We start from the raw sequence: 25,950 nt of genomic DNA on the forward strand, positions 1-25,950 counted from the left end.
CTGGTAACGGGGGGGTTGCCTGGGCCTGGTGCTCAGACCCCAGGGCCTCGTCCCCCCGCGCGGTATAAATCAGGCGAGTGCCGGCCGGCCGGGCGAGAGCGCACTCAGGCGCGGCGAGGAGAGAGGGGGGTTTGCAGCCAGTCTCCAGGCGGGTTTATGGCAGGGGTGATATTTTGAGCAGTGTAGACAGATTTCGTCCCTTGGTCTCAGGCACGTCGCCCACGTTCCAAAGGGAACCGGTCTGCGACGGCCGAGCCCCGCCGGGATCAGCAATGCTGGGGGGCTGGGAACACGCTGGGGTCACGGCTCCTATGGGACGCTGGAGAGAAAGTGCCGCTGGCTCCACCTCCCCGCTGGCCCGCCGCTGCCTGCCCCTCTCTGTGCCGCCCCGTTCCCACCTCTAGCCTGCACCCGATTCTGCACCTGGCCAGGGGCTGCTCCGCACAGGGATCGGAGCCGCCAGCGCGGGTTGTGACCCATGGGGACCCGTGCGCTGGGCACTGGGACCTCCCCACCCCCGGGAAGGAGGGACTGAGCCAGGGAACAAGCAGACGGGGCGGATGCTGGTTTCATTCGGATTCAGCGCTTGGTCCCCGGTTGTTATTGATTCTCTGTGTCCCCAGAGCACCTGAGAGCCCCAGTCCTGGAGCAGGGCCCCGTGGTGCCGGGTGCTGCCCAGACACAGGACAGGCCCCTGCCCCCAGGAGCTCGGGTCTGGCCCCAGTGCTGTGGGCAGCGTTGGCCTGAGGGGCCCCAGACGCTGAGTTGAATCACCAGGGGCTGCTGCTCTGCCAGGCAGGGGCGCCCCCCCGTGGGCATCTGGGGCCGTTGCAGGCAGCGTTCCCACCGGGCACCCTGCAGACTCACCCCATCGCCCGCTGGTCCTGCCCCATTCCCCTGCCCCACTCCTTGCAGTGCCCTGTGTGACAAACTGGGACTGTTCTTACTGTGGTCTGTGAATGCTGACAGGGGAGTGTGGCTGGGATAGTCTGCATTGGAGGATGGGAGACTGACCGAGGGAGAATACCTGAGCATGTAACATGAGAACCCAGGAAGGGGTTAGAGGCCAGGTGACACCTTGGCCCGGGAAACTGAACAAAGTCTGGGGAGAGAGTTTCAGAGCTGGCTGGTGGAATGGCTGGGAGGCAGACGGGGCTCTGACCCCCAAGGGGGCTGTGGGGCCCTGGGACCCCAAGATGGACCTAACTGAGGGGGTCCTGTTGTCTGTGCCTGCAAGACCTGTCTTGGACTGTGTTCTTGTCGTCTAAATAAACCTTCTGCTTTACTGGCTGGCTGAGAGTCATGGTGAATCGCAGGAAGCCGGGGGTACAGGGCCCTGAGTCCCCCACACTCTGTGACAACCCCACTCCCCTCCCAGAGCCAGGGAGAGAACCCAGGAGTCCTGGCTCCCAGCCCCCCTGCTCTAACCACCAGCCCCCACTCCCCTCCCAGAGCCAGGATTGAACCCAGGAGTCCGGGCTCCCAGCCCCCCTGCTCTAACCACCAGCCCCCACTCCCCTCCCAGAGCCAGGATTGAACCCAGGAGTCCGGGCTCCCAGGCCCCGCTCCCCTTGCAGAACCAGGTGTCTCACCCTATGCTTCTCAGCGATGCCCTTGTGCAGGAAGATGCAGGCGGGCCGCAGTGGGGAGGAGCGGGAGGAGGAATCGCAGTAGGCGGGACGGCTAGTAACACACACCGAGTATCCCTGGCACCCCGTCATCCTGGGGCTCCTTCTTCCCCGAAAGATAGACGCCCGAATGCCTGAGTTCCCGGAGGGCCCGACCCCCGTGGGCATCACCCCACTCGTTCCCGGGGCCGGGGACAGGCCCAGGGGTGGCAGGTTTCCCTGCAGACGTTGGCTGGTGCCCGTATTAATGAAACAACCCCTGCCACAGCTCAGGGCCCGGCCCCTGTACCAGCCGGGCACTCTCCTCAGGCTCCCCAGACAGCGCCTATCCGGGGGAGCCCATGTCTCTCTCCCGCCTGCCCGGGGCATTTCCCGCGCCCTGCCTATGCCGTGAGAGCCCCGGAGAGTCCGGCTGCCTGGCCACCCCTCTGTTTGCTTTTCTCCTCAGTCACGGTGCCTGGTGTAACCGCCACGGGCCAGGTGCCACCAGCCCTTCCACACTAGCCCCTTTATCCCGGAGGTAAAAGCAGTGCAGAGAAAACACATTCCCGCAGCCAGAGACGTGACACGCAGGCTAGTGACTGTACCGGAGCTCGCCCCAGCGCCCAGCCGGGACTGTCCTGTGCCTCCCAGTCCATCGCCCCCTTTGCACCAAACCAGACCCGGGACGGGGCGGCGAGCCACGCGGCTGCCCAGCCTGGCTCCTGGCAGAGCCCTGAAGGGGGTGAGCCGGGCACGGGGGCTGGGCTCAGAGCGCAGCTCCAGAAGGACAGATCCGAGCGGGGTCATTTCCCTTCCCCTCCCCCCTGGGAGACTGAGGAAACCCCCTTCACCCCAGCTGGCCCACGAGGTGACCGCTGGACAGCCCCACAGGAGCAGGGTAACGTTCACGTTTTCGGTACAAACGGCTCCCAAAATACCTCGGCTTAATTCCGTGAGGTTTGTCCAGGCCATGGCAGAGTGTTGTCATATATGTGACGCCCCACCCCCAAACGACAGCCCCCACTCCTGCCTCTGGCCCTAGACACACTGGGGCCCGGGAGGGGCAGGTCAATGGGACTAAGTGTCAGGCGACGCCGACGCGCTCCGATACGGCAGAGACGGGGGTCGGGTCCCCGCGAGAGCAGGTGTCACCGGGCAGCAGCCAGCCGAGGGGGCAGGAGCCGAAACGCTCGCTTGGCTTCATGCCACGGCAGCCCTGGGGGTCGAGCAGTGCGAATGGGGGTCTGGGAGCCGAAGGGCAGAGCTCTGAGCCCCACGTGCAGCCGGATCGGCCTGGCCAGGGGCCAGCACCACATCCACCCCGCCAGGTAGTGACAGCCCCGGGCACCCGGCAGAATGGGGGTGTGACATTCTGTACCTTGGGGGGCGCCCTATAGCCCCCACATTCCTCATCGGTGTATAATTGTGATCTTGCATAGCCAGCAGGGCGTGTGAGGTATCCGCTGAAAGTCCCTGTTCTAGCTAAATAATATGTGTCATTAGTGCAAGCTCTGAGCGTGTGTTGTGTGGTTGTCACTGAACCGTGCTGTGAGCTGGGGAATCGCCCACGTATTCGCTCCCCAGAGGCAACAGCAAGGAAAGTAACCAGCGTCCGGGCGGGGTGTGAAACAGCCCATCACCAGCCATTGTCCAGCCAGGGAGCTACAATGCAATGACTCACCTGCACGAGGCCACCCCAGGGGAATTGCTCAGCCTGGCCTGGGGACTCAGCAACACCCCCAGACAGGCCTGGCCTTGTGTGTCCCAAGCACATGGACTGAGGGTATAAAACAGACACAGGGGCCCCACGCTGGGCCTTTCTCCTCCCCCCACCTACGCTGCAAGCAACAAGGACACTCTGAAGACCCCCAACTGAGGGTGAAATCTGTGTACTAGGAACTGCAATATCCAGTGAAGTGAGAAAAACTGCGTAATCTAGATGTTGCACAGTCTAATAGGGTTGAGAGTTTAGACTGTGAGCTTATATTTTATTTCTTTTGGTAACTAACTCTGACTTTTTGCCTTTCATAGACTCATAGAAGATCAGGGTTGGAAGGGACCTCAGGAGGTATCTAGTCCAACCCCCTGCTCAAAGCAGGACCAATCCCCAACTAAATCATCCCAGCCAGGGCTTTGTCAAGCCGGGCCTTAAAAACCTCTAAGGAAGGAGACTCCACCACCTCCCTAGGTAACCCATTCCAGTGCTTCACCACCCTCCTAGTGACATAGTGTTTCCTAATATCTATGGTGGTCAATAAACTTCTTTTCCTGTTTCTCTTTCCCAGTAAGTTTGTGTGAAGGGTTTGGTGAATCTGCTCAGGTTACAAAGGCTGGTCTATGTCCACCTTCCACTGATGAAGTGGGGAACCAATTAATACATTTCATTGCTCGTCTTGAGCAGCACAAGACGGTACATTCCTGAGGTACGAGGCTGGGAGCTGAGGGGGGATTTGGCTGATGCCTGTCTCGGTGTGATTCGTGAGCGGCTCTGGGAGCATTCATGCAATCGAACTGTGTGTGGTTGTGCTGAGTGATCACAGCGCCTGGTGGGGTGGCTGCTGGTCACTAGGAAAGCATTGCGATAGACAGCTCAGGCTGGAGAGTTCAGGGGGCCCAGCAGTCCCACAGTCCCCGGCTGCACCCCGGAGATCCCGTCACACCTTCTGCCAGGTGAAGCCGGCAGCAACCAGGGCCGGGTTCAATATCTAGGGGTTCCTCCGCACCGACACAGCACAGAACCGGCCCCAGCCCCCAGCCAGTAACTTGGGGAAATTACACCCCACCCCTGGGCGCCTCTGAGAGGTAAAACTCCCCCCTCGCACGCACAGAGTCTGAGTGTAGAAAAGACACTTTTCCCGAGAGGAGGGAAGTCGTCCGGCATTAATTAGGGAAAATGCCACAAGCAGGATTCATACACATAACGCTGTGAGCAGGACGCCCGCCCCAGAGTGCATGGGGCAGAGCTTCCCCTCGAGTTCCTGAGACCTACAACCCCCAGTTCCTTTCCTGTACCCCTCCCGTCTCCCTCCACTCACAGGGGGGTCCCTGGTCAGTGAGGACCCCGCGTCTGTGTGAGCTCCCCTCCCATCCAGGAGAAGGCACCTGGCTTGTTCCCCCCTCTGAGCACTTGATTTGGCTGGTCCCCCTGCCAGCCACGGCTCCTCTCCACTAGCCGCCCGGCCAGCCACGGCTCCTCTCCGCTAGCCGCCCCGCCAGCCACGGCTCCTCTCCGCTAGCCGCCCCGCCAGCCACGGCTCTTCTCCGCTGGCCGCCCCGCCAGCCACGGTGCCTCTCCGCTGGCCGCCCCGCCAGCCACGGCTCCTCTCCACTAGCCGCCCCGCCAGCCACGGTACCTCTCCGCTAGCCACCCTGCCAGCCACGGCTCCTCTCTGCTGCCCCCCGCCAGCCACGGCTCCTCTCTGCTAGCCGCCCCGCCAGCCACAGTGCCTCTCCACTAGCCGCCCCGCCAGCCACAGCTCCTCTCCACTAACCGCCCCACCAGCCACGGTGCCTCTCCGCTGGCCGCCCTACCAGCCACGGTGCCTCTCCACTAGCCGCCCCACCAGCCACGGCGCCTCTCCGCTAGCCGCCCCGCCAGCCACGGCGCCTCTCCGCTAGCCGCCCCACCAGCCACGGCTCCTCTCCGCTAGCCGCCCCGCCAGCCACGGCTCCTCTCTACTAGCCGCCCCGCCAGCCACAGCTCCTCTCCGCTAGCCGCCCCACCAGCCACGGTGCCTCTCCGCTGGCCACCCCGCCAGCCACGCTCCTCTCCACTAGCCTCCCCGCCAGCCACGGTGCCTCTCCGCTAACCGCCCCGCCAGCCACGGCTCCTCTCCGCTAGCCGCCCCGCCAGCCACGGCTCCTCTCTGCTAAGCGCCCCGCCAGCCACGGTACCTCTCCGCTAGCCACCCTGCCAGCCACGGCTCCTCTCTGCTGCCCCCCGCCAGCCACGGCTCCTCTCTGCTAGCCGCCCCGCCAGCCACAGTGCCTCTCCACTAGCCGCCCCGCCAGCCACAGCTCCTCTCCACTAACCGCCCCACCAGCCACGGTGCCTCTCCGCTGGCCGCCCTACCAGCCACGGCGCCTCTCCGCTAGCCGCCCCGCCAGCCACGGCGCCTCTCCGCTAGCCGCCCCACCAGCCACGGCTCCTCTCCGCTAGCCGCCCCGCCAGCCACGGCTCCTCTCTACTAGCCGCCCCGCCAGCCACAGCTCCTCTCCGCTAGCCGCCCCACCAGCCACGGTGCCTCTCCGCTGGCCACCCCGCCAGCCACGTTCCTCTCCACTAGCCTCCCCGCCAGCCACGCTCCTCTCCACTAGCCGCCCCGCCAGCCACGGTGCCTCTCCGCTAACCGCCCCGCCAGCCACGGCTCCTCTCCGCTAGCCGCCCCGCCAGCCACGGCTCCTCTCTGCTCAGCGCCCCGCCAGCCACGGTGCCTCTCCGCTAGCCGCCCCGCCAGCCACGGCTCTTCTCTGCTAACCGCCCCACCAGCCACGGCACCTCTCTGCTAGCCGCCCTGGCAGCCACGATGTCTCTTCTCTAGCCATCCTGCCAGCCACGGCTCCTCTCCGCTGGCCGCCCCGCCAGCCACGGTGCCTCTCCGCTGGCCGCCCCGCCAGCCACGGCTCCTCTCCACTAGCCGCCCCGCCAGCCACGGTACCTCTCCGCTAGCCACCCTGCCAGCCACGGCTCCTCTCTGCTGCCCCCCGCCAGCCACGGCTCCTCTCTGCTAGCCGCCCCGCCAGCCACAGTGCCTCTCCACTAGCCGCCCCGCCAGCCACAGCTCCTCTCCACTAACCGCCCCACCAGCCACGGTGCCTCTCCGCTGGCCGCCCTACCAGCCACGGTGCCTCTCCACTAGCCGCCCCACCAGCCACGGCGCCTCTCCGCTAGCCGCCCCGCCAGCCACGGCGCCTCTCCGCTAGCCGCCCCGCCAGCCACGGCGCCTCTCCGCTAGCCGCCCCGCCAGCCACGGCTCCTCTCTACTAGCCGCCCCGCCAGCCACAGCTCCTCTCCGCTAGCCGCCCCACCAGCCACGGTGCCTCTCCGCTGGCCACCCCGCCAGCCACGCTCCTCTCCACTAGCCTCCCCGCCAGCCACGGTGCCTCTCCGCTAATCGCCCCGCCAGCCACGGCTCCTCTCCGCTAGCCGCCCCGCCAGCCACGGCTCCTCTCTGCTAAGCGCCCCGCCAGCCACGGTACCTCTCCGCTAGCCACCCTGCCAGCCACGGCTCCTCTCTGCTGCCCCCCGCCAGCCACGGCTCCTCTCTGCTAGCCGCCCCGCCAGCCACAGTGCCTCTCCACTAGCCGCCCCGCCAGCCACAGCTCCTCTCCACTAACCGCCCCACCAGCCACGGTGCCTCTCCGCTGGCCGCCCTACCAGCCACGGTGCCTCTCCACTAGCCGCCCCACCAGCCACGGCGCCTCTCCGCTAGCCGCCCCGCCAGCCACGGCGCCTCTCCGCTAGCCGCCCCGCCAGCCACGGCTCCTCTCCGCTAGCCGCCCCGCCAGCCACGGCTCCTCTCTCCTAGCCGCCCCACCAGCCACAGTGCCTCTCCGCTGGCCGCCCCGCCAGCCACAGCTCCTCTCCGCTAGCCGCCCCACCAGCCACGGTGCCTCTCCGCTGGCCACCCCGCCAGCCACGTTCCTCTCCACTAGCCTCCCCGCCAGCCACGCTCCTCTCCACTAGCCGCCCCGCCAGCCACGGTGCCTCTCCGCTAACCGCCCCGCCAGCCACGGCTCCTCTCCGCTAGCCGCCCCGCCAGCCACGGCTCCTCTCTGCTAAGCGCCCCGCCAGCCACGGTGCCTCTCCGCTAGCCGCCCCGCCAGCCACGGCTCTTCTCTGCTAACCGCCCCACCAGCCACGGCACCTCTCTGCTAGCCGCCCTGGCAGCCACGATGTCTCTTCTCTAGCCATCCTGCCAGCCACGGTTCCTCTCCGCTGGCCGCCCCGCCAGCCACGATGTCTCTTCTCTAGCCATCCTGCCAGCCACGGTTCCTCTCCGCTGGCCACCCCGCCAGCCACGGTGCCTCTCCGCTAATCGCCCCGCCAGCCACGGCTCCTCTCCGCTAGCCGCCCCGCCAGCCACGGCTCCTCTCTGCTAAGCGCCCCGCCAACCACGGTACCTCTCCGCTAGCCACCCTGCCAGCCACGGCTCCTCTCTGCTGCCCCCCGCCAGCCACGGCTCCTCTCTGCTAGCCGCCCCGCCAGCCACAGTGCCTCTCCACTAGCCGCCCCGCCAGCCACAGCTCCTCTCCACTAACCGCCCCACCAGCCACGGTGCCTCTCCGCTGGCCGCCCTACCAGCCACGGTGCCTCTCCACTAGCCGCCCCACCAGCCACGGCGCCTCTCCGCTAGCCGCCCCGCCAGCCACGGCGCCTCTCCGCTAGCCGCCCCACCAGCCACGGCTCCTCTCCGCTAGCCGCCCCGCCAGCCACGGCTCCTCTCTACTAGCCGCCCCACCAGCCACAGTGCCTCTCCGCTGGCCGCCCCGCCAGCCACAGCTCCTCTCCGCTAGCCGCCCCACCAGCCACGGTGCCTCTCCGCTGGCCACCCCGCCAGCCACGTTCCTCTCCACTAGCCTCCCCGCCAGCCACGCTCCTCTCCACTAGCCGCCCCGCCAGCCACGGTGCCTCTCCGCTAACCGCCCCGCCAGCCACGGCTCCTCTCCGCTAGCCGCCCCGCCAGCCACGGCTCCTCTCTGCTAAGCGCCCCGCCAGCCACGGTGCCTCTCCGCTAGCCGCCCCGCCAGCCACGGCTCTTCTCTGCTAACCGCCCCACCAGCCACGGCACCTCTCTGCTAGCCGCCCTGGCAGCCACGATGTCTCTTCTCTAGCCATCCTGCCAGCCACGGTTCCTCTCCGCTGGCCACCCCGCCAGCCACGATGTCTCTTCTCTAGCCATCCTGCCAGCCACGGTTCCTCTCCGCTGGCCACCCCGCCAGCCACGGTGCCTCTCCGCTAGCCGCCCTGCCAGCCACGGCTCTTCTCTGCTAACTGCCCCACCAGCCATGGCACCTCTCCGCTAGCCGCCCTGCCAGCCACGATGTCTCTCCACTAGCCACCCCGCCAGCCACGGCTCCTCTCCACTAACCGCCCCACCAGCCACGGTGCCTCTCCGCTGGCCGCCCCGCCAGCCACGGCTCCTCTCCGCTAGCCGCCCCGCCAGCCACGGCTCCTCTCCACTAGCCGCCCCGCCAGCCACGGTGCCTCTCCACTAGCCGCCCCACCAGCCACGGCTCCTCTCCACTAGCCGCCCCGCCAGCCACGGTGCCTCTCCACTAGCCGCCCCACCAGCCACGGCTCCTCTCCACTAGCCGCCCCGCCAGCCACGGTGCCTCTCCACTAGCCACCCCACCAGCCACAGTGCCTCTCCGCTGGCCGCCCCGCCAGCCACAGCTCCTCTCTGCTAGCCACCCCACCAGCCACGGTGCCTCTCCGCTGGCCGCCCCGCCAGCCACGCTCCTCTCCACTAGCCGCCCCGCCAGCCACAGCTCCTCTCCACTAGCCGCCCCGCTAGCCACGGCTCCTCTCCGCTAGCCGCCCCGCCAGCCACGGCTCCTCTCCGCTAGCTGCCCCGCCAGCCACGGTGCCTCTCTGCTAGCCGCCCCACCAGCCACGGCTCTTCTCTGCTAACTGCCCCGCCAGCCACGGCTCCTCTCCGCTAGTCGCCCTGCCAGCCACGGTGTCTCTCCGCTAGCCATCCTGCCAGCCACGGTTCCTCTCTGCTGGCCACCCCGCCAGCCACGGTGCCTCTCCGCTGGCCACCCCGCCAGCCACGGCACCTCTGTGCTAGCCGCCCCGCCAGCCACGGTGCCTCTCCGCTGGCCGCCCCGCCAGCCACGGCTCCTCTCCGCTAGCCGTCCCACCAGCCATGGCTCCTCTCCACTAGCCGTCCCGCCAGCCACGGCTCCTCTCCGCTAACCGCCCCGCCAGCCACGGCTCCTCTCCACTAGCCGCCCTGCCAGCCACGGTGCCTCTCCACTAGCCACCCCGCCAGCCACAGCTCCTCTCTGCTAGCCACCCAGCCAGCCACGGTGCCTCTCCACTGGCCACCCTGCCAGCCAAGGCTCCTCTCCGCTAGCCATCCTGCCAGCCACGGTTCCTCTCCGCTGGCCACCCCGCCAGCCACGGTGCCTCTCCGCTAGCCCCTGCCAGCCACAGCTCCTCTCCGCTAGCCGCCCCGCCAGCCACAGTGCCTCTCCACTAGCTGCCCCACCAGCCACAGCTCCTCTCTGCTGCCCCCCGCCAGCCACAGCTCCTCTCTGCTAGCCGCCCCGCCAGCCACAGTGCCTCTCCACTAGCTGCCCCACCAGCCACAGCTCCTCTCTGCTAGCCCCCCCGCCAGCCACGGCTCCTCTCCGCTAGCCACCTCACCGCTCCACCAGTTGCTCTTGCTGGCCATTCTTTGCTCACCTTCTGCTGCCACTTGCCTCTGTGGTGACCTCGGCAGGTCAGTCTCTTGAGGTCACCCCCAGCTCTCGGTGAGTGTCAGCTCTCGCGAGCACTTCACATAACAAAAGCTGTTTATCTCTGTCTTGAACAACGGGAGGAACAAGCTAAACCAGGCAGGGCTCCGGCATTTGAGTCCCTGGCTTAGCAAGGTCCTTTCAGCTGAGGGTGACTCCCCCCCCCTCCACTGGGGACAGGTTAAGCACAGTTCTGCTCCCCTTCATTCATACAGTAAAGACAACAACACTGATAACATTTCACTCCCCGGCGTTCAGCACTGAAGTGACGTGTAACCCAACACCAGCCAAAGCTGATCACTCGGAGCAACGCAGCTCTGTCTGCTGGGTACCTAGGCAGAGCAGGTGTGTTCATGTAAATCTAGTTTGCTCTGGCAGTCTCTCCCCCGCCCAGCTGTCTGTCAGGGGGGAGCTCATTCCGATCCTGCTGACATATTTTTACTCGAAGGAGGGAGCTAAGGATAGGTGTGTGCGTGAGGGAGCTGGCCAGTGTGTGAGTCCCACACCCAATGGGTGAGACTTGACATGTCAGAGGCCAGGTCATCTCGATAGTCCCCTTGTAAGATCTCAGATACGGGCCACCGGCAGGCAGCTCATGTCCTGGGATGCTGACAGATGGGGGCCTCTGTCCCCTCAATATCCCATCAATGATTTAGATAATAGCATAGGGAGGACACTGATACATTTTGCAGATGATACCAATCTGGGATGGGTTGCAAGTGCTTTGGAGGACAGGATTAAAATTCAGAATGATCTGGACAAACTGGAGAAATCATCTGAAGTCAATAGGATGAAATTCAATAAGGACAAATGCAAAGTGCTCCACTTAGGAAGGACCAATCAGTTGCACACATACACAATGGGCAATGACTGCCGAGGAAGGAGTACGGCAGAAAGGGATCTGGGGTCATAGTGGATCACAAGCTAAATATGAGTCAAGAGTGTAACGCTGTTGCAACAAAAGCAAACATCCTTCTGGGAGGTATTAGCAGGGGTGTTGTAAGCAAGACACGAGAAGTAATTCTTCCACTCAACTGATTAGGCCTCAACTGGAGTATTGTGTCCAGTTCTGGGCGCCACATTTCAAGAAGGATGTGGACAAATTGGAGAGAGTCCAGAGAACAGCAACAAAAATGATGAAAGGTCTAGAAAACATGAGCTATGAGGGAAGATTGAAAACACTGGGTGTGTTTAGTCTGGAGAAGAGAAGACTGAGAGAGGACATGAGAACAGTTTTCAAGTATGTAAAAGGTTGTTACAAGGAGGAGGGAGAAAAATTGCTCTTCTTAACCTCTGAGGACAGGACAAGAAGTAATGGGCTTAAATTGCAGCAAGGGAGGTTTAGGTTGGACATTAGGAAAAACTTCCTACCTGTCACGGTGGTTAAGCACTGGAATAAATTGCCCAGGGAGGTGGTGGAATCTCCATCATTGGGGATGTTTAAGAGCAGGTTGGACAAACCCCTCTCAGGGATGCTCTAGATAATTTGATTTAGTTGGGGATTGGTCCTGCTTTGAGCAGGGGGTTGGACTAGATACCTCCTGAGGTCCCTTCCAACCCGGATACTCTGTGATTCTGTGACTCTAATACTCAGTCCTGCCACGAGTGCAGGGGACGGGACTAGCCACCTCACGAGGTCCCTTTGTGACACCAGGGTGCGAGCTGGACTTTCAAAGAGCAGTGTCCCCTTAACTCTCCAGCCCAGAGCACCTCTCCCACGGCTCTGCCAGTGACCGGCAGCCTCTTCCGGGCCTTGCTCTCCCCCAGCCATTAGCCTGTGACGGCCCAGCCAGCACAGATACGCAGGCTCTGCCGGCCCCTCCGGCACTGTGTAGAGGGAGACGCCCGCACAGCCCCCAGCCCCAGCCTTGCCCCCGGGAATGTGCATCTTGCACAGCTCCGGACCCCCTGGGTCAGTGTAAGCTCGTTGATTGGTTCATCGTCCCATCGAAGGGTAACGGACGGCACCAGCCGTGGTTAACCTGAGTCGAGATTCCCCAGACGCGCCCGTCAGAGAGAAAATATTCAAACGAGGTGATTACCTAGAGACAGACCGATCTGAAATGATGGTAAGTGACCCAGCCCAGCAGTCAGAGCGGGTTACAAAAGAGAAGGAAAGGGTAAAGCCACAATTGAATTCCTGAACTTTATAAGGCTGATGGTTCCACAGGCCGAATGGATGGGCCCCCAGACGCTGCCGTACACGTCCCAGGCTGTCTCCATTCAGCGGGGGCCAGTCCCCAGGTCAGCCATGGAGCTTTGTCTTTCCCATGTTCATGCTGCCAGGCAGGGATAGGGGTGGAGAGGGGACCAGATGCCTTTGCCCGCTTTTCACACCGTGCCGGGTCACGGGCTCAGGCATCCCTGGCCTGCGTGAGCTGCCACGTGTCCTTCAGGTGACTGGTAAATTTCTCGTCTACACCTCTCCGATGAAGCAGTTAACGGTGTGTCCACCCCTGTGCTCATTCCTAGTGTCTCTGAAGGGCTGGTCGGTGGGCGTCCCCCAGAACGACAGCGTGTTTCAGTAACAAACACATAGCAGAACCTTGCACCTCCACGTACGACGACTCTACATACATTTTAGCCGGACAATGAGGTTCAGCAAATTATGACTTTTCAAATGAGACCTCACACGGCGTTGTTTGTACAAAACACGTCATACCCCTACAGCAGTGGGGACTGTGGGCTGGAGGGTGTTACCTGGGGTCCAGCGGGTCGCGCCCTTCCAGGCCTTCCCCTCTGGGATTCTACGGTGAAAGGCTGGTCTGGCTGCTGGGGGGACGGGAGGAGGGCAGCAGCGAGACCGATGGGGACGGGGGCCTTTCCCCAGTGCCGGCTCCTGGCAGATCCTCCAGCTCGGATCTCCCAGCCTGGTGCTTTGCCGCTGTGGCCCTGCTCATTGCCAGCGGCCGGGCGGCCTCAGGGCAAGTGGTCCCTGGGCAAACTTGTATTTTGGTGCCTCAGGCCCTCACTGCCCTCCCAGCCCCCCAGGCCCTCACTGCCTCCCCAAGCCCCCCAGGCCCTCACTGCCTCCCCAGGGCCCCCATGCACCCCCCCAGGCCCTCACTGCCTCCCCAGGGTCCCCATGCACCCCCCCAGGCCCTCACTGCCTCCCCGGGCCCCCATGCACCCCCCCAGGCCCTCACTGCCTTCCCGGGCCCCCATGCACCTCCCCATTCCCCCCAGGCCCTCACTGCCTCCCCGGGCCCCCATGCACCCCCCCATCCCCCCAGGCCCTCACTGCCTCCCCGGGCCCCCATGCACCCCCCCATCCCCCAGGCCCTCACTGCCTCCCCGGGCCCCCATGCACCCCCCCATCCCCCCAGGCCCTCACTGCCTCCCCGGGCCCCCATGCACCCCCCCATCCCCCAGGATCTCACTGCCTCCCCGGGCCCCCATGCACCCCCCCCAGGCCCTCACTGCCTCCCCGGGCCCCCATGTACCCCCCCATCCCCCCAGGTCCTCACTGCCTCCCCAGGCCCCCACTCACACCTCCCCAGCCCCCCAGGGTGCTGCTGCATTCCTGGGCTCCCCACCCCCATCACCACAGGCCCCCATTTCCTCCCCTGGCCCCCCACCCAGCCCCCCGTGCCAGACTCCCGCTGCCTCTCTGGGACCCCCACCCAGCCCCCCGTGCCAGACTCCCGCTGCTGCCCTGAGCCCCCCACCCAGCCCCCCGTGCCAAACTCCCACCCGCCCATCCCCCCAGGCTGCTGCTGCCTCCCTGGGCCCCCCACCCACTGCCCCATCCCGCACTGTTTCCCCAACCCCATTGCCCCAAGCTCCCTCTCGCAGCCCTGGAGCCCAGACCTGCCCTGCTTCTTGCCTTTCGACCCCGGCGCTCACCCGTAAAGCCCATCAGCGGATCAATCCCCCATGGCTCCTGGCCCCCTGGCACTGCCCCAGCCCCCCATGTGGCCGCCCCGTTCTCCGTGTACACCACCACGTACCCACCCCCGGCCGGTGCTCCCCGCGGTGGCTCCCGTTCAGGCACTTGGGGGAGGCCCCGTACTGGTCGATCAGGCACCGCTCGCTGAACCTCGCCAGGTCTCGGCTTCTCACCCAGCCGTAGTAGACGGCTTCTTTGATGAAGGACGCCTTCCTCTGAGGCCAGTCCACTGCCTTGGGCCCCGTGCTTCGGAGATAGGGGGACACCGTTTCAGTGTAGCCAATGTAGAAATACTTCGCATGGCTCCAGAAGATCTCCAGGATTTTCCTCTCCAGCTCTTCACACGATAGCTCCATTTCTGGCACCATCCTCCGGCTCCTTTGGCCACGCCGAGCTTAGCCCCAGGGCCCCACGGCCTGCGTCCAGCCGGTGACCTGCACGGGAGAGACACGTCCCCTCCCAGCCAGGCGTAGCCCTGCCGGCCCCTGAGCGTGAGCTCCCCGTGCCCCGCGGTGACTCAGTGAGCAAGGACAAGCCCTGCTGGGGTAAGCAGGGAGCATGGAGCTGGGTGGGGGTCGATGAGCAGCGTCTGTGGGTCCATCACGGCCCAGGGGGGAGGCAGGGCTGGAACCCGGCAGTGTAGCCGTTCGGCTGGGGCTGGAGCCTGAGCTCTGGGACCCTCCAGCCCCACCTGAACATCTGCGCTGCACTTGTACCCCGGCGAGCCCGAGTCAGCCAGGCCGGCCGCGGGGGGCACCACAGCGCAGAGACGCCCCAGGAGCCCAGCGCTGGAGCCTGCCTCCGGCTCCGGTGTCTGCCCGGCTCAAGAGAGGGCAACAGACTGGACGGGGCTCAGGGAAGGGCCACGGGAAGGAGGTGAGGGCCGGAAAACCCGCCTGGCAGCCCGACGCTGAGGGAGCTCGGATGTGGAGCCGGGAGGGAGGGTGAGAAATGACACAACCAGGGGTGACATTACACCAACCTCTGCTGTGATTTGTACACGATACCCCACGAGGGGTGTCACCTGGCACAGGAATCCATCGAGGATACCAGGGCTCGCCCCCTGACAGACGTGCGAACCCCGCTTGAAAACAAACCCTGTAAGGCAGGGAGCGACCTCATTGGGGTTCTTCTCTTTCTCTGACTCCCTGCCCAAGGCCGGTGCTTGGAAACACCCGAGAAACACGGACTGAAGTGGGGACAAGGGTTGAACCCAGGCTAGAAAGATTCCTAGCCTGGGAAAGTGAGACCTGGAGTTTTAAGCTGCCAGGAAGTGCATCTGGCCTTCAAGAGTCTCGGCAGCCTGCCTGAAACAACGTTCGGGGGAGTTTGCTACAGCTCCAATTTCATTACTATTGTCAGCTTAGATTGTGTGTTTTGTTTATTTCCTAGGTGTGACCAAGTGAGGTTTTATTCACCTTGTTGTGTTGCAGGTGAGTCTTACTGTCCTGTACTAATACTGTGTGTGCCTCGGTTTCCCTGGGTGCTGCTCCAGTGCCTCGGTGGCGGGAACTGGGGGTGTGAGTTTTGCTGGAAATGAGGCTGCTGGGCTGTCTGCACGTAGGCGATGGCCGATGCCCTTTGTAACCTGAGAGCCAGGAGGGGGGTGCTACCGGTGACGCTTTGCCCGGGAAGCAGGACAAACGCCACACGGGTGGGTCAGAGGCCAGGCAGGGGGGTCCAGGGCAGTCTGCTGTGGGGGACTCGGAGGGGGGAGTCCAGGCTGTCTGGCCCGGGGTTCCACCAAGATGGACTTGGCTGAAAGTCACTGATTTCTGTGCTAACAAGCTCTGTGCTACCCAACAAACCTTCTGCTTTACCTGGCTGGCTGAGAGGCACGTCTGAGTGTGGAGTTGGGGGGCAGGCCCCCTGGCTGCTCCCCCAAGGGGAAGTGTGGGTGGGAACAGGGATACTGGCTGCTCCGAGGTCAGACCCAGGAAGGTCGAAGCCTTTTTGCCCTTGCCAGCGAGCTCTGAGGGGGTCGCGCCGGCTGGGACCGGTGCCAGACGCATTCACGTGAGAAATAAGGCACAAAGATTCGGCGGGGAAGGGAATAGGCAGGTGCTGGTGCTCACTGGGGCTGGGGCAGATTCTCCCTCCTTCACAGGCTCAAAACTCACCGCTCGAGCCCAGCCGGGAGCGATGGGGCCGGGGCAGGAATCGCCGGGGAGAGTCTCTGGCCTGGGTCACACAGGAGCTCAGACGGGATGGGCACCACGGGCCCTGCTGGCCTCAGCGTCTGGGAAACTCCAGTCTCTGCCCAGGACCCAATCCCCCCACAAACACCCAGCTCTCCCACCACCCCAGAGACCCTTGGCAGCCCCAACTCTGACCCCCGCCCCCTGCCTGGACTCACCCAGCCGCGGGAGGAGCCGTGTTAGCGCCGTGACCATTCCCTGCTCCGCATCGCTGCTCCCAGCGCCCGGCTTTAAACCACATCGGGCCCCGCCCCGCAGGGAATCGGCGACGCTTTGTTTGCACACGGGCCGGTCTCTGTCAGGTGCGTTTGCTGGACGACAGACCTGTTCCTCCACTGTTTCCAGGTGTTCTCCTGTATGGGACGAGAGGCCCAGAAGTGACGTCTCTCCCATCCTTTAGAGCCTTTCCCTTGGCGAGAACGAGCTTGTTTTAAGCTAAGTTCTCAGCCCCGTTTGAGGAAAACGACAGGTCCCAAAATGGAGTTTGGTGTCACGTGGCCTGTCCCACGCCCTGCAGAGTCATAGCCACCATTATCCACCGGTGAAGATCTGCCACGGTCCATTGTCTTTGCTGACGGGCCGTTAGTCGTCTCTAGGATAATTATATTCAGCAAATCAGTTTTGTGTCTGAAGCTCTGAAAACGGACTGTCTCTGTATCTCAAACGTGGTTCCACCTGGGGACCGCGCACGGGGCAGACGGCTTCCAGCCCAGACAGCTGGCTGGGACCGGCCTGTTCAGGGCAATGGGCCATTAGGAAAAGCAATAGGCCTGAGGTGAAGCGTATCCCACCTGGGGAGCCTGCCTGAGAACGCCCCAGACAGCCTGGGAGCGAGGGCCGCCATGGCTCCGCGGGCGTGGGACCCACAGGCGTCACATCGGCAGCAGCGCTGGCTGGGTTGGTCTGAACGGATGATCAGCGTGTGCATGGGGCTGCCTGGAGAGACCACGGGGACCCGCGACCGGCCACGGACACACAAACTTCTACGGGAAGCAGGGGGGCAGCCAGGGGACCAGACTGGGCACGCAGGCTGGGGGGCCACAGAGGCAGGGATGTGGCCCCCATGGGCGAAGACCCCATTAGCCCTGGATTGCAGGTGATGGCGAATAAATGCCACCTTGTGTTGCTGACAATTCCTGCTGGCTACATCGTTCCCAAAGGGGTAAAGTCTCTGGCAGGGTCTAAATCCATCTGGACTCGCTGGGGAGCCCTGTGGGGACGGACGCATGGGGGAGCCAGAGGGCCCAGCTTGGGGGTGTGCGGCCACAGAGTGCGTCGCCCTGGAGCCCCAGCTTGGCCAGACGTGGCTGCAGAGATCACTGGGGAGATGGTCTGGCTGGAGCTGTGCGGAGGGCCGGCTGGATGGGCCCCAGGGCCCGGCTGGCCTGAGGGGCTCTGGGCCTGTGTGCGGTAGGGAGAGCTGCTCCCCACCCGCAAAGACACAGTGACTGGCTATCTCAGCACCTGCCCTGGGGGGTGATTCCCAGCAACGCTCCTGACTCTGACTCCGCTCCTGCAAGCCACCCTGGGGGGAGAGGGCGGGGGGGCCGACACTTACCAGGCTCACGCAGTGAGTCACCGGATCGGCTCGCCCAAGAGTCCTGAAGGAAGTGAAATATGAAATTGCAGAACTACTAACTGTGGTTTGTTACTTATCGCTTAGATCAGCTTCTGTCCCAGACGCTTGGGGGATAGCTCATGTGAATCCGATTTTTAAAAAAGGCTCCAGAGGAGACCCCGGCAATCACCGGCCGGTAAGTCTGACTTCAGTACCGGGCAAACCAGTTGAAACTATGAGCCAACGTGGTTTTAGTAAAGGGAAATCATGCCTCAGCCATCTACTAGAATTCTTTGAGGGGGTCGACAAGCACATGGACATGGGGGATCCAGTGGACAGAGCGTGCTTGGACTTTCAGAAAGCCTTTGACAAGATCCCTCACCAAAGGCTCTTAAACCAAGTAAGCTGACAAGAGCTAAGAGGGAAGGTTCTCTCATGGATCAGTAACTGGTTAAAAGACAGGAAACAAAGTGTGGCAACAAGGTTAAAGGATTTAAATATAGGCCTCTCTGTTGTAAGAAACAAAGCAACTGTCATGCTAAGTCTTAGCCTAATATCGCGTGATCTGTAGAAGCAGGGCTCACGTCAGAAGCGGGTGGGAAGACAGCAGAGTAGAGTCAGTGGGACCCAGCCTTGAGATAGCAATGTTTTGAGAACAGAAGTGAGAAAATACAGGAATGGGCAGGACAGAACATAAACAAACTGCAGATGTTTGTAATTAATGCATGCTACTAAACTGTATAAATGCTTGTGTGATATTGTTTGTACTTTGAAGAACCGAGGCAGAGATGCTCTCTGCCAGCTGTGTCCTTCCCTTGCAATTGCATGTCCTCAATGAAGCTGTCTCCGACTTTGTTGCTTCCAACCTGAGAGTGGAGTTCGTTTCTTCCACAAAAGGGTAGGAATAAATGGTCAGTTTTCAGAATGGAGAGGGGTAAACAATGAGGTGACAGCGCCCCCTTGTTCCCTCCAGGGATCTCCAGCGAGTACAGATGGATTTAGACCCCGGCAGAGACTTCACGCCTTTGGGAATGATGCAGCCAGCCCGGATTGTCAGTGGCACAGGGCTCCGGGCGGCCTTTGCAAAGCAAACTGGTGTTTATTCATCCCCTGCAATCCAGGACTAACGGGGCACACACACAAGAATAGGTCAGGGATTTTTTAAAAATGTATTATTACAGTTTGTAACTAATTCGGGGGATTGTGTTATTATTATTATTGTTGTTGTTGTTGTTACTTCTTGGTATTGCCTCCCCTTAGCAGTGCCAGTTTCATGAAAGAAAGAAATAAAGCTACTCTGTAATATCAACAAGTGCTTAACAGCAGCTAAACACAGAACGTTAGACACTGCGCAGATGATGGGCGCTTATTTTCAAATTGTATTTTTACTTATATCTGTAAAATAACAAAATTTGTGCAAAAGTGACTGCGGTGCCGTGTCTCATACCAATAGCAGTAATGGAGTCAGGTGTTAGTGAGTCACGTGCGTGATTGTGATCGGTAAACAGAAATGCCAAAATAATTAGAAAAATCAATTCCTGTTCTTAATACCAGAGAAAACCCTTAATCGCGGACGTTACAATGAGGTCAATATGTTTTTAGTGGAGTGACTAACCTGGAGTAGGTAATAGCAGGAACAGAGCGTGTCGGTGAGAGAAAGCACCAGAGCTACCGCTCAGCATGTGACAGCCGGAGCCGGGAAGCCGCCCGCCAGGCAGAGTTCCTTGCTCAATTCCGGGCCCAGACGCGGCTGGCTTTTTGGGCTGGGTTCTGAGTTACCGAGTGGCGTTACGCAGACTGCTAGCACGCTTTGTGCAGCTTTTAATCGTCAGCTCCACTTACAATAATTATTTGTTCATCACATGTTATAAGTAGCGGGTGACAGGTTCTGGGTTTGGGGGGTTCTTCCGCTTTTTGTTTTTTGCTTTTCATCCTCACTCCATCTCTGCTGCGCACGCACACACACAGATCTAGGGGGAACTTTAAAAGCCTTTAAAAAACCTTCCTTGGTTGGCCCCGAGGCAGGTCCGAATTGTGTTTATAAACAGGGTGATTAAGAGAAGAAAGGGCTCTTAGGATGTTTCCTAAAGTTAAAGGATCTGTTCCAAGCTTGGGGAACCGCAAAAAGTGAGTCACCGAAATGATAGAAAGTAACTGAAGATTTTTCTACAATTGTTTCAATTGTTGGGTTCAAGAGGTGTTAACAGTTACTAATCTCACACAGGACGTGCAGTGGATCCAAGCTACCCGGATGTCCGGAAGGGTTTGGATCCAGTTCCACATGGGAAACTATTTGTTACATTGAAGAAGAGGGGGATTAATAGGAGAACTGGAAGGTGGGTAAGGAACTGGTTGAAGGAGAGACTACGATGGGTCACACTGGAAGGTGACCTGTCAGGCTGGAGGGAGGTCACTAGCGGAGCTCCTCAGGGATTGGTCTTGGGACCAACCTTATTTAATGTTTCATTACTGACCTTGGCACAAAAAGTGGGCGTGTGCTAATAAAATCTGCAGGTGACACAAAGTTGGGAGGTGTTGCCAATACAGAGAATGACTGGAATATCCTACAAGAAAATCTGGACGACCTTAAGTATTGGGAGTAGCCGTGTTAGTCTGTATACAAAAAAACAATGAGGAGTCCGGTGGCACTTTAAAGACTAACAGATTTATTTGGGCATAAGCTTTTGTGGATGACCTTGTAAACTGGAGTAATAGAAATGGGATGAAATGTAATAGTGCAAAGTGCAGGGTCCTGCATTTAGGGACTAACAACAAGAATTTGTGCTATAAACTAGGGACGGATCAGTTGGAAGTGACAGGAGGAGGAGAAAGACCTGGGCGTGTTTGTTGATCACAGGAGGATGACTAGGAGCCGTCAATGTGATGCAGCCGTGAAAAAGGCTAACACGGGCCTGGGGAGGATCAGGTGAGGTGTTTCCAGCGGAGACAGGCCCAGGAAGTGTTAGGATATGCTGGTGGAGCTGGTGGAGCGATCTCAGCTGGAGCACTGTTTGTGAGCAATTCTGGTCTCCCAGAGGTTTTTACCCACGAAAACTTATGCCCAAATAAATCTGTTCGTCTTTAAGGTGCCACCAGATCCTTGTTGTTTTGTAGATACAGACTAACACGGCGACCCCCGACACCAGGGACCCACAGACACCAGGAGTCAGAGACGGCCCTGGTGGCTGCAGTGAGGCTCTCCGAAGTCAGGAGCCGTCCTGGGCCCAATCTGAGTGTGGTGGGCTCATTCCCACGGGTTCCCGTGTGTGTCCCTTCTCTCAGACACGGCCCCTCAGGCGAGTGACGGCCCCCAGCTCTGGGCCCGGGCCGGCCAGGACATCACGCTGGTGTGCAGGGCCCGAGCGCCCCCAAAAGCCGACCTGCGTCACCTGCGCGTGCACTGGCACCTCCTGCGGGAGCCGGCGGGGGGCTCCGTAGTGCACAGCTACCACACGGGGGCCGACCAGCTGGGAGACCAGGCCGAGGAGTTCAGGGGCCGGACGCGGCTCCTCCTACAGGGGATCCGCCAGGGGGTGGTGGCCCTGAGCCTGACCGGTGTGCGGCCCTCGGACAGCGGCTCGTACCGGTGCTTCATCATGGACAGCCAGGCTGACAGCATCATGGACATCGTCCTCCACGTGGCAGGTAACCGCTTGCACCCAGATCAGGTGCGCACGCTCCTTGCAGGCTGGCACCTGGGCCCATCCACAGGTGCGGTCTTGGGCAGCAGGGTCCGCAAGGGAGGGTCTGGCTCTGCAGATAAACAGGGCAGCGGGTGTTACCCGCACAAAACTCTCTGTCGCAGACACTCTGGGACACCTCACCTTTTCCCAGTCCCTCGGGCTCCAGGCAAAAGGCACTGAACTTTACCCCTCTGAGGCTCCAGGCTCTACTCCCCCGTGGGCTTCGGGCAAACCCCCTTTCCCTGTGGGCTCAGGGCTTAATCTTTTGTGGGTTTACGGGGTCTTTTACCAGTGAAAGAACCTTACACAGTAATATCCTACATAACGTCTCTTTATTAACAATCCCCAAACCAGACGGCACACGCTACGCAGACAACGCTCACCACTCCCAATAAGGCAGGTGAACTTTTCCTGCTGGCCAGTCAGGATCAGGTCCTCTGGGGGATTCCAGTTTCCTGCACACTGTGATTGGCAGGGCATTGAGGTCTGGCAGCTCTGATCTCTGGGGCTGTGTCCTGGAGTTGCTAAAATATCACTAACCAATCCTACCATAATGTAAAACAATTCTTTACACAATCATACCCCACCACTTTCATTGTTTTACACCTTACCAAATTAGTTGTGCAACGGACAGAACCCTACAAATAAACCACAGAGACGTGGGAACCGTAAAGGCAAAACAATAGAGACGTAGGGATTTCACTGTCACCACTGTTGGTAAGTGGTTCCCGGCCAGAAGGAACATTCTCTTTAAAGAGTTTAAGGTCTGTTTCTTTACCTGGCGGCGGTGGGTGCGATGAGGACAGACGCGCCCTGTGATCCGCCCCATATCACAGGGCTTTGATGTCGTTTGGATGGCACATGAGGCCGTGACTTCCTGCTTCCCGGCTGCTGGCTGCGGTTCTGAATGGAGCCAAGGCCGGGCAGGTGGCCATGTCACCTGGGGCCCAGAACATCCCGTAGCATTAGGGTGACAGAGGCCTGGGGTCCCAGGAGAGGGTGGGGGCGGTGGCCATGATGGTGAACCTACCTCTGCAGCCTCTGCCTGTCCTTCCTCGTCTTCCCCCCGAATCTCTCTGCCAGGCCCCCAGAGGGAACGGTGCCTGGAACAACCCAACCTGTCCTGATAGTGTTCCCCCATCCAGCCTCATTTCCAACACACCCATTTCGGTTCATTGATTTCTGGTCCCCCACGTCTCTCCTGATCCCGACACGGCTAAGTCAGTCCTTGCGTCTCCCTGCCGTGCTGCTCCCATTGGTTGTTGCTGGTGTGGGCTGGGGGCGCACGGCGTCAGCTCTCACGCCCACTGTCAGGGCAGCGTTGTCAGCCCAGGTATTACAACACACCCCACGTGTTCCCTGCACTGGCCGGGGGGACCCCAGGAGAATTGCACTGCGGGGTTGGGGGGCGGCTCATATCTCACACTGTTGGTAGTCCTAGATCTGACAGGCCCAGGCCAGCCCCCCACATGCCCCAGACAGGAGAACCTCACCCAGCAATTCCCGTGTTCCTGCATTTATGGATCTCTCCTTTCCCAGCCCCGTACGAGCCCCCCCAGCTCGCCGTGCTCTCCCGGGCTGGGGGGAGGCTGGCCCTGCAGTGCCGCTCCGCGGGGGGTTACCCCCAGCCCGAGATAACGTGGCACGACGGGAACGGGACCCGGCTGAGCCAGGACGAGCCGGTGGAGCTGCAGCGGAGCAGACAGGGGGCCTTCGAGGTGCGGAGCAGCCTGTCGCTGACGCCCCGCCTCGGGGGGTCCGTCTGCTGCACCCTGAGCCACCGGCCCCTGCAGCAGAACATGAGCGTCTGCGAGACCCTCCCAGGTGAGCGGGGCCAGGACGCTACCCACAATCCCCGGGGGCAGACGTGGGCGGGTGTCAGCGCTGTGGGGCGAGAGCCCCCTTCCCCCGCGCCCCGTCGTCACCGCTCACTGGGGTTTGGGGTGACAACTTAACCGGATGCAAGCAGAAAATACCACCCCCTCCTCAGGCTGGAGATCGGGGGCAGGGGGGATGTGTGCTTGGAACGGTGGCACGCACAGGCCCTGCCCATCACCGGAGCCGTTGGCTTCGGCATGAAAAGCCGAAATTTCCCACAGAGCCAGAATTCAGAAACATTTCAACGTGGAAAACATTGACGGGTTCTGCTTCAGCAGGGTTAAACCATTAACATTAGCTACACAGGCATTGCGAGCGTTGATGGGGCAGTCCATAGATTCATAGATTCATAGATTCTAGGACTGGAAGGGACCTCGAGAGGTCATCGAGTCCAGTCCCCTGCCCGCATGACAGGACCAAATACTGTCTAGACCATCCCTGATAGACATTTATCTAACCTACTCTTAAATATCTCCAGAGACGGAGATTCCACAACCTCCCTAGGCAATTTGTTCCAGTGTTTAACCACCGTGACAGTTAAGAACTTTTTCCTAATGTCCAACCTAGACCTCCCTTGCTGCAGTTTAAACCCATTGTTTCTGGTTCATCCTTAGAGGCTAAGGTGAACAAGTTCTCTCCCTCCTCCTTATGACACCCTTTTAGATATCTGAAAACTGCTATCATGTCCCCTCTCAGTCTTCTCTTTTCCAAACTAAACAAACCCAGTTCTTTCAGCCTTCCTTCATAGGTCATGTTCTCAAGACCTTTAATCATTCTTGTTGCTCTTCTTTGGACCCTTTCCAATTTCTCCACATCTTTTTTAAAATGCGGCGCCCAGAACTGGACACAATACTCCAGCTGAGGCCTAACCAGAGCAGAGTAGAGCGGAAGAATGACTTCTCGTGTCTTGCTCACAACACACCTGTTAATACATCCCAGAATCATGTTTGCTTTTTTTGCAACAGCATCACACTGTTGACTCATATTTAGCTTGTGGTCCACTATAACCCCTAGATCCCTTTCTGCCGTACTCCTACCTAGACAGTTTTTTCCCATTCTGTATGTGTGAAATTGATTTTTCCTTCCTAAGTGGAGCACTTTGCATTTGTCTTTGTTAAACTTCATCCTGTTTAACTCAGACCATTTCTCCAATTTGTCCAGATCATTTTGAATTATGACCCTGTCCTCCGAAGTAGTTGCAATCCCTCCCAGTTTGGTATCATCCGCAAACTTAATAAGCGTACTTTCTATGCCAATATCTAAGTCGTTGATGAAGATATTGAACAGAGCCGGTCCCAAAACAGACCCCTGCGGAACCCCACTCGTTACGCCTTTCCAGCAGGATTGGGAACCATTAATAACAACTCTCTGAGTACGGTTATCCAGCCAGTTATGCACCCACCTTATAGTAGCCCCATCTATGTATTTGCCTAGTTTATCGATAAGAATATCATGCGAGACCGTATCAAATGCCTTACTAAAGTCTAGGTATACCACATCCACCGCTTCACCCTTATCCACAAGGCTCGTTATCCTATCAAAGAAAGCTATCAGATTGGTTTGACATGATTTGTTCTTCACAAATCCATGCTGGCTGTTCCCATACATACATACAGTCCATACATATCGCCGATTCGCTAGTACACTCCGACCCAAGCAATAGACTAGAAAGTAGAACGAAAACTGAAGGGCCTCAGGCGAAGCAAACCAGGTTTTACCGTATTGAATGCAGAAGTGAAACTCCTTCATTTTGCCTTTTCCTGCCAAACCCGACACGTTCCCAGGCCCCACGTCACTATTCCCAGGGCAAACGGTTCCCCTGACCATGTCCCCCCGGCGCTCGTTAACCGGTACGGTGCCCGTAGCCAGGATACCCGACTGTCCCAGTGTTGCTGACCTTGCGGGTGCCCCAGACCAGGCCCTCGGCTCGGGCACAGGTTCCTCTCGTCCCCCCGTCCGGCTCCGTTGCTGGGTCCCTGGGGGGGGGGGGGGCTGTAGCCATCACCCCAGCCAGCAGAATAGCTTGAACCACCCAGGGCCACATGGGGACCTGAGTCTGACTTTCTCTTCACAGCCTCGGAGGAAGGGAGCCGACCCGAGGAGCCATACATCATCCTGGGGCTAACCCTTGGGTACGTGGCCATTGCGGTGCTCATTGTCCTGCTGGGCACTGCAGCTGTGCAACTAGGATGACCAGGCAGCAAGTGTGAAAAATCAGGACGGGGGTGGGGGGTAATAGGAGTCTATATATGAAAAAGACCCAAAAATCAGGACTGTCCCTATAAAATCAGGACATCTGGTCACCCTATGTGCGACCCACGGAGCGCGTGAGTGGGGGAAACCCACGAGGTCCGTGTAGATAAATTTTTGATAATTTTTATATGACTTTACATTGTGCCTTTTTATATAACCTTGTGGTGGGTCTACCCACGTGTAACCTCTGTTTTCATGGGACTTTGTATTAAAGCCTCATTTAGAAACTTTGCATTGCCCTTGGTATAATATCATAGCCCCTAAGGATAGAGTAAGATAAAAGAAAACAATTTTTTTGCTAGCAGTAGAACAAGAGCTCTCCCCCCCCTTTTAATTAATCGTCCTGTTAAATGAATGAGGTGTGAATGAGCAAGGCATGGAAGGCAGCACCTCCAGACAGCCTCAACTGTTGGAG

The 25,950-nt window shown here is 60.2% G+C and overlaps 1 protein-coding gene across 1 annotated transcript; it reads left to right on the forward strand.

Annotated features, from left to right (window-relative positions):
- Nucleotides 1–20,690: 20,690 nt before the first annotated feature.
- LOC128835502 (CD276 antigen-like) lies at nt 20,691–25,475 on the forward strand. The gene is made up of 4 exons (XM_054025029.1): nt 20,691–20,730; nt 21,004–21,366; nt 22,944–23,228; nt 25,357–25,475. Exons 1-4 carry the CDS (start codon nt 20,691–20,693, stop codon nt 25,473–25,475), a joined length of 807 nt encoding a protein of 268 aa, XP_053881004.1.
- The last annotated feature ends 475 nt before the right edge of the window (nt 25,476–25,950 follow it).

The sequence above is a fragment of the Malaclemys terrapin genome, chromosome 4 (genome assembly GCF_027887155.1).
Source record: "Malaclemys terrapin pileata isolate rMalTer1 chromosome 4, rMalTer1.hap1, whole genome shotgun sequence".
Taxonomy (NCBI): domain Eukaryota; kingdom Metazoa; phylum Chordata; order Testudines; family Emydidae; genus Malaclemys; species Malaclemys terrapin.

What these genes read in the sequence shown, in the direction of transcription:
- LOC128835502 (XM_054025029.1), top strand. Translation starts at nt 20,691, where the DNA reads ATGCTGGTGGAGCTGGTGGAGCGATCTCAGCTGGAGCACT. An exon ending in GCGATCTCAGCTGGAGCACT is followed by an intron (nt 20,731 to 21,003) that starts GTTTGTGAGCAA and finishes CCCTTCTCTCAG; the next exon opens with ACACGGCCCCTCAGGCGAGT. An exon ending in CATCGTCCTCCACGTGGCAG is followed by an intron (nt 21,367 to 22,943) that starts GTAACCGCTTGC and finishes CTCCTTTCCCAG; the next exon opens with CCCCGTACGAGCCCCCCCAG.